Source organism: Spea bombifrons, chromosome 1 (genome assembly GCF_027358695.1).
Source record: "Spea bombifrons isolate aSpeBom1 chromosome 1, aSpeBom1.2.pri, whole genome shotgun sequence".
In the NCBI taxonomy this organism is placed as follows: Eukaryota; Metazoa; Chordata; class Amphibia; order Anura; family Pelobatidae; genus Spea; species Spea bombifrons.
In genome coordinates, this window is record NC_071087.1 from 55,375,342 (window position 1) to 55,383,826 (window position 8,485).

Consider the following 8,485-nt stretch of genomic DNA (forward strand, 5'->3'; position numbering starts at 1 on the left):
TTTTTTATTCCCTTAGTAAAAAGACATAAGCTGACAGGGAAAGATTTCACAACGTGAAATGGAAACGAAACTTTTAGGCTCATCACTAACACCTCGTTATTTAATGAAGAAATGGAAACTGCTTTACAAACACAGAGTTAAAAATAATTACTTTCCTTCACATTTACTAACCGCAGAGCAAGAAAACACGGGGCATTGATAGAAGAAAATACTACATCCATTTTCTGCAAAACAAAATATGTAATCTGCCTTATCAACTTGACCATGTCCTTGGACTCCACATCGCCTTGTAGACCCCAGAGCCAGACATGGCTACAAAATTGAAAATGGGAATAAAATGGTAGGGAGTTAGTAAACAGCACCCCAGTGCCATGAATCATAGCCATCGAAAACTGTCTCTATAGAGTCGATCAGGGCTTGACCACTTTTCAATGGTCACATACTGGCCATTTAGCAACCCTAGCGCAAGATTACGATCCGCTTACTTGCATTATTAGACTTGATTCACAATATAAGTAGCCTTAGTCAGTATCATATATTAGGGTGATGCCATACTTGGCAGCCCAATTCTTTTTAAACTCCATCCATAATGTATGTTAACATACATTAACTTAATATACTAGTACATAGAAATCCAAATTAGAAATCACCAGTATTCACTTTAATGAATGTGTTGAAAAGAGGCTGTTGTACTCCTCTGGTGCAAACATATCTTGTTATCTGGGAAAATTGAAATATAAATGTATCTACATCTGTGAGTTGCCTTTAGAGATTACAATAAGCAAAATTAGTATAGTTCAAATAGACTATGCACAAGAACCCCTCTGGGTGCCTGCTTCCCAGAGCAGGCCAATCCAATGGTAAAGGACACTGGGAAGGCATGTGGCCTCCAAGGATCACGATGGGCTTGCGCTGCTTGAAGTGCAGGCCTGGGCAAAACTGTACCTCTTCCCCGCTGGCCAACCCACACCCTGGTCAAAATGTTAATTTCTCTTGCTGATCTCAAATACAAAATCACTAGTGTAGATTTGAAGCCCATGGCACATATTACAGCTAGATAGTTTCATAACTAACTTTAATGGACTTGGCATGGAAGTTCAATAATAACACAAGAACATTTCTGAAGGCACATAGTCTTAAAAATTGGGGGCTCCCTTTGCCTCTGCTCTAACCGAAACGTATTACACTCTCTTAAGTGGGATTTATATAAAAAATACAAAGAAAGAGAAAAATCATCTGAAACATGTAACACAGAATTATATTTTGGCTACTTAGTTATGCGTCTTCCATTTTTTCCCTTTGTATAAGACATAAATATTCTATTTATACAGCCTTGCTTTCGTAACAGCTATTCAGACAAGAATAGATTATTTCATGATTCTGGTAAATCCTTTTCTTGTGGTTGGTAGGTGTGTTTGGGGATGCAGTTGGAGCAGCGCTCGAAATTTGCATTTCTGCACGCACACTTCTCTTTTCCCTGATAAATAAATTGCACAGCAATTCAAACCTCACACTGCACAAGCCAACAAATCTGACCTCGACTGCTGAAGCTGAGAAAGATTTGAAATGAGTGTGAAACAAATTGCTCTTGTTTCTCTACTTGGCCTACTTGTGATCCTACAGTCTGTAGGGGGTGAGTATTTTTTTTAATGCCTATAAATTATATTTTATATTTTTGTTTGTTTGGTTTTTATTTGAAAAGATGTTTGCCTATTCCATTTATGTATAACATTACATTTTCCCAGCCTGCAATGAATATACGGTACATCCTTAGAGTTCTTGCGCCGAAGACTTTGGGCACTTTCTGTACTGCCCTTTTTATCCATCTTACCAGAATTCCAGCAATGTACAGAAAGCATTGTGAATATTCAATTTGGCTTTTATTGTTGATCTGGGCACATGTTTTTGTTTGGGATTGCAGGATTCTCTCTAGAACCAAAGCAAAATGGGAAGTGCAAATGTTTGAAAAAGACAGCAGACCTTATACATCCCAGGACATATGAAAAGATTGAAATCTTTCTTCCAAATCGCAAATGCCCAAATGTGGAGTTTCTGTAAGTATGGCTAATTCTATAACCAGAACTATTATCTGCACCATCTTTTCATTTGTTTCTTCTATCCATTCAACTGATATGTTTCTACTTCACTTTTGCCTCCTTGATTTCCTTTTTGCATTTTGATTTGTGATTCTTGGCCATTCACTGCTTCCCCACTTTGCCTGCCCCCGTGGGCTGGTAAATTACATTTACAAGCAATACCATTTTAACCCTTTGGCGGTCTGGGGCTTGAGGTAAATAACTGTTTTCTGAAAAAAAGACATTGAATAATGAAATATCATATAACACATATTGTCTCAAAGTAGGCATTAGATTCTTCAACTTAATTTCGCCAGGAATAAACATCAGTCCTTTTATGTGATCATTTGTAACACAGAAAATCCTTACCTTTCTGTTTAATACAAGACTAGGACATGATCCTAGTTGTGATAAGATGAGGTAGCGCTGCATAATTGATTAACATGTAACTTTTTAATTTTCTTCCAGGATTACATTGAAAAATGGTAGCACAGTGTGTGTTGATACTGAAGCCTTGTGGGTGCAGCAGCTCATAAAAGCTCTAAACCGGTATTTTTTACATTTTAAAACTTATTATTTGCTTATGATAATTTATACATATCTGGGAATTTACTGGAAATGCTATCCCTACCAAACGTGAGTGGGGAGCAGTGATGTCAATAAGGTAGTACTAGCTGTACAAGGGCATGGTTAGCCAGAGGTAGGAGAAGAAAGGGGGACATAAGGATGTGAAGGTCCCTTGAAAACTCTCTCTACCTGGGTATCAAAAGGCTGCCACATTGGCGTGCAACCATCTAGCTGCCAGGGACAATCCTACCCAATACACAACCTTATCAGATGCCTAGGATGACACCACCAAGTTGGTTCTTACCTATGTTGGCAAGCAAGTGTATGCAGTAGGGGAGCAAAGACATAGGTTGTTAGAAAAGGCTTCACCCTGCAAGCTTACATTGGTGGGGTGATATATTATGAAGGTACTCATATCCCATCCTACCTTATAATCAATATTGCTCCTATTGCAATGTGTTTTACTGTCATCATTTGAATGTTCTACTACAATTTTTATTGATTACATTTGTCCTTTTCCAGAAAAAAACAAGAATATAGAAAAGTCGCAGTGACTGAATCAAACCAAACAAGATTCCATTGACATACCTAAACAAGTTCTGGATCATCAACTTTCAATGATACTGTGAAGCATTTATCTACCAAAATGCAGCCTTTAGTTTACATTAGACATTTCCTATGACACTGTATGCTCGGTTAGTGCTCAATATCTGTTTCCATTTTCATGTATGAGAACATGGGTGGTGCATGCTTAGTGTCTTCAGTGGTCACGGTCACTGGTGCCCTTATGATAGTGGTAAGAGGTGTATGAAAGAGTCACAGAACATCTTATGATGTTATAGCTCTAAAGTATATTTTAAAAGGAAAATAAATGAAAAAAATTATTGTGCCCACTGTTTAGGAATAAGTGATTCCAATTATACTACTCCCAAAAGTCTACACATAGGGGTCTCCCATATTAAATTACTATACTTTGCCTTTACCCTACCATCTTGCAAAAAAATATACTGCATCCAGGTTCATCAATCAACTCTTGGGCCTTAGCCAAGAGAATACAATTATATTATGTAGTCTTCAGTGCCTCAGGAATTTCTATTGTTTGATAGGGGTGCATATTTGTATGACAAAAATGAATACACAAATAAAATGTCGTCCTAAGATGCCTCTGTTTTGGTTATTTTTTCTTAAAATTGACTTACTTTTACATATCTTACATATCTTAGAACAGAAATAATTCCTCAATAGTCTGGTTCTGATAAATTCTGTAAAACATCAATAACTTATAGAGGCATGTATATTGCATATGACACATAATGTTGGAAAACACTGAATGTTCCTAAAGTGGGCTCTGCATGGAGTTGTTTTCTTTCAAAAATTCCAACTATTTGTCAAACTCAATAATAGACACGTGCACAGCAAGCAAAATAGTTTCAGATGAAATTTAATTTATTTGTTGCTGGGTTTTTTTCTTTTTATATAATAATTGATTTATTTTTTGTGCTGTTTGTCAATGTAAAAATACATTTTGGAGCCAATTTCTTAAATATGTTCCCATTTTCTGTTAAGTCATGCCTCAGTAATATACCAGCAGAATCTTTTATTTCTGGACAACACAAAAAAAAATCATTAAAATTGGTGACAAATTAGGCAGGGCACATGGCACATGTGCAATGTGTGCAGTGTGTTTTAGTTACATATAGTTACATAGTTATATAGGCTGAAAAAAGACATGCATCCATCAAGTTCAGCCTTTCCTATATCTGTTAATTTGTTGCTGTTGTTCTTGAAATACTGTTCTTGGATTGGGCTTAAGACAGTTGTACGTTTGTGCCACTTGTCCGTGGACAAGACAAAACGATACATCATTAATACTGGTGCTGATTTTTGCTCCACTTCCCTCTTTTACTCACTATTAAGGCCGATATCTTAAAACTGTTAATACATTTTTTGGGCCTCATGCTAGTATGGTCCAATGTGGTCTCCAGGCTGTATTGACATGGGGCTTACTCTCCACAGGATGTAGAGAATGCTAGGAAAATGTAGAATAGCACTATTTTCTGTTTTGGCACCCCAACCTATATGGGCTCAAGGCTCCCGTATTTCACCAAGATGGCATTCGCCTCACTCCTATTGGGATGGATTTGTGGAATCTGGTTCAGTCAGGCAAGGAGAAAGCTTTGTCGGTGTGGTGGCACCAACAATGTGCAAGGAGTTGCACACATTGGCTATGGCAGAGGGTTCTGTGGGGTCTGGCATTAATGCGGAAATTGCCCATCTATGGTATAGCAACTAGGGTGGCATTAGCCAGATGGCTACATGGAGGATTCCCCATGGGCTTGCCCTGGGAAATACACAATGACTGTGGTACTGTGCAGGGGTTAGGCGGATAAAGGCTCTTATGATCTTTTATGCCTGCGTCAGCATTTCTTGGGGACACCATCCTAGTAAGCTAGGACCTTCAGTTTGAGTTGGATATTTACTTTAGTACAGAGCTGGCCTTACTCTTCGGCGCCCCCTCCCCATCCCAAAAAAAGAAAGTAAAAAACTCCCCTTTCTCACTATCTATCCCCCCTCCCCCCTGATCACTATCTATCACCTCTGCCCCTTCTCACTGCCTTCCACCCTCTGCCCCTTCTCACTGCCTTTCCTCCCTCTGCTCCTTCTCACTATCTACCACCTCTGCCCCTTCTCACTGCCTTCCCCTCCCCCCTCTGCCCCTTCTCACTATCTACCCCCTCTCCCTACTTCTCATTATCCTTACTTACCTTGTTGAGTCCTGCGGTGGGAGCAGGAGGCGTCCGTCTTCCCCCTCTGCTGCGGTGCACGCTTCACAGCTGAGCGCCGGAATATGACATCATATTTCGCTGCTCAGCATGAAACGCCGGCACCGCGGATGAGTCACGGAGAGTGAGGGGCGCTGTCAGGCTCATAATATTGCAGCCCTTAAGTGGATGTTGGAGTCCAGAGCGCAGGAGTGTAAGAACGCAGTAATTGAAACAAACTTCACAAATGACACAAGCGGAAAGTTTAGTTATAGGTATATTACACAAAGCAAAGCAGACATCTCAATAAGCAGCAGAGTAGGAGGCATATCATGTATACAGACTGCTGGGGAGTATGAGGGTAGAAAAGTCCAGGTAGGTATTCAAAAGGGTCTGGGACAGGTAACAAGCAAAAAGGGGATATCCAGTAGGCAGTCCAAGTCAAACAGGTAACAGGCTGGCAAAAGGGTGAATCCAAAAGGCAGACCGGGTCAAAGAGGTAACAGGCAGACAGGCAGGCAGGCAGGTAGGTAAATCCAACAGACAGATCCAGCATCTGGCATGAACTATGGCTCCGAAGAACTTAATGAACTCACACCTCTGTTATATAAAGCCTGTTCATTAGATCAGGTGTGAGTGGTCTTCAGGTGAGGGAGGCAGGGTAATAGCAAAACCAAACACAGCTGAACAGAAATACACAGCACATTAATTATATACATAGCAAGACATGCATACATGGTACAGGATGCCATATAGGACAGGCAACAAGGCAAGGAACACAGGGGCTAGAGTGAGGAGCTGAGATGTATAAGGAAAAGAGGGAAAAGGTACATAAAATACAGACAGAAATAAACAGGACAGCAAGCTGTGGAGAGGAGTTCAACTCCCAGCAGACCTCTTAAAGGGGCGACCACGCCTGGCAGTTTCCTGGGCTGGGGCTGTACCCTGACAGGCGCCGAGCGGTTGCTGAAAACTTCACGAGTGACCGATCGGCGCCCCTGCCCGGGACTTAAATTAAAACATTGTTTTTTTTGTTGTTTTAACGTTATTAAACATCGTCCATGTTAAATAAAGTTAAAAAAACTTTATTTAACATGGAGGATGTTAAATAAAGTAAAAACAAAATGATGTTTTAATTTAAGTCCCGGGCAAGCGCCCCTGTTGCCATGGCGCCCTGTGCGGCCGCACAGGTCGCGATTGTTCTTTATGTAGCAATAGGCTTCTCGAGAGTAGCTCTGATATTGTCCCAGTCACGACTGCGGTTTACGCTCACCTTCATTCCCCCAGGAATGCTATGAGGGGCTGTTCTTGTTTCTTATAACCAGCTTCAAAATTCACTGCATATTTTATTTTCTGTGTACAATTTAATCACACACACAGAGACAGCAGACTCTTCTCATCAAATGTGGGAAAGCAGTTCAGCTTCAGATGCTTCTGACACCATGTTTATGTGGTATAAATGATGACACTGTAAGCTATGTACACTACCCATGTTGGAAAATACAGGACTGGCAATACACACAGGAAATAGTATAGTAATTTGTAGAAACAAGATCGAATATAGTAAGTCTGCTTTAGAATGAGGGGGATGAAAGCTGTAAAAATGTAAAAGGTTGTTCCTATCAGTGGGTTTTACATACAAGTCTGGTGCCAACTTTTTTAATTTTTATATCTAGATAAGAGATTTCAGTATCGCGATGGCTTATAGTGTATCGTATTTTGGTCTCTAGTTCATTGAGCATGTCTACAAAAGTTTGTACCAGACAATCCATCCCATAAGATGAAAATGTCATCAATGTATCTTTGCATAAGATACAGTGTTCAAAAAGTTTACGGAAATAAATTAACTCCATTTCTAGTGAATTTTACATACAGGTATGTTCGCATATGTAGGTGCTACATTTTAGCCCATAGCTGTGACTTTGACGTAAAGGAAGAACTGATCCTGGAAAAGGAAGTAATTCAGTGTCGGTACAAATGCATAGTTGGCAACATTTGAAAAAAAATTCCAGGGACGCTTTGTACCATAGCTGTTTACTTGAAACTTTACCACACCCACTGCCCCAAGGCTCCACCCATTCTGCCCAACCCACATAATTTAGCCCCGCTTAGGTATAAGTACAAATATGGTAAGACCTTTTACATATGTGCTTCAGACAGAGAGCTGTGTCTATCTACACCATAAAACAGACATTAGTATTAGTATTATATTGACGAGTGAATATAGCACAAAAAGATGATAATTTTAAATGAAAGGTATAGAAGGAGAATTTACAGAATGGAATTACGAGAGCTGCAGTGGAGATCCATTGATTTTACATCTCCCTGGGACTAGTCAGGGAGATAAGAGGATCTCCCTAACTGGCCCACAATGCCCGCTGCCCACAAATGCTTTGTAAGTAGCATCAATCACTTTTATTATAGAATAGATCATATAAATTAAAGAAGGCATCCCAAAGTGAGAGATTGCATGTGCCACAATAAAAAGTGGAAATGTCTATATATAATATAATATATTAATCATTGTTTTTCTACCGTTGAGTATAAAATAAATAAAATAAATATAAACATAATAGATTCATAGATTTAAATACATGCAAATTACATATTTTTCAAATCTTTTGATTCATATTTTGCAGGTACAACCAAAGATCTTGTTTTTGGGGTTTTTTTTTTTACACAAAACTACTCAAAAGTACTGTAATGAAATCTATTTTTGGACATGGAGCACAGGTATATGTCATATCCAGGTGCTCCATGTCTTCAAGGCATGGAAAGCTGCGGAGGCACTGCCCTAGGTCAGGCTTAGGGCATCGTAAGAGGAAAATGCATCACTGGGTACAGGTACCAATCAACAGATGTATGCATATAGCATCATTAATGCAATGTGATCACTACATTTGAATTAATTATTTCTGCTTTCCAAAGGCATTGATATGAAAAGGAACTGGATGATTGAGGAAGATGCCAGTGATAATGAAATTTCCCACAAAGATTAAGTTATAGGAGGTAAACAGTGGGAAATTTTACAGGGCGCATGACTAATATGTAAAAATGGAAATGTTGGTTTGCCGATTCTGA

General features: G+C 39.4%; 1 protein-coding gene across 1 annotated transcript; it reads left to right on the forward strand.

Moving 5' to 3' along the window:
- Positions 1-1,521: 1,521 nt before the first annotated feature.
- LOC128473487 (interleukin-8-like) lies at positions 1,522-3,508 on the forward strand. Its single transcript, XM_053455722.1, has 4 exons — positions 1,522-1,633; positions 1,922-2,054; positions 2,544-2,624; positions 3,165-3,508. Exons 1-4 carry the CDS (start codon positions 1,567-1,569, stop codon positions 3,223-3,225), a joined length of 342 nt encoding a protein of 113 aa, XP_053311697.1. The 5' UTR covers positions 1,522-1,566; the 3' UTR covers positions 3,226-3,508.
- The last annotated feature ends 4,977 nt before the right edge of the window (positions 3,509-8,485 follow it).

Bases quoted from the DNA above. Each gene is read 5' to 3' on its own strand.
- LOC128473487 (XM_053455722.1), top strand. From the start codon at position 1,567: ATGAGTGTGAAACAAATTGCTCTTGTTTCTCTACTTGGCCTACTTGTG. The intron at 1,634-1,921 runs GTGAGTATTTTT...TTGGGATTGCAG, and splicing joins GATCCTACAGTCTGTAGGGG to GATTCTCTCTAGAACCAAAG. The intron at 2,625-3,164 runs GTATTTTTTACA...GTCCTTTTCCAG, and splicing joins CTCATAAAAGCTCTAAACCG to AAAAAAACAAGAATATAGAA.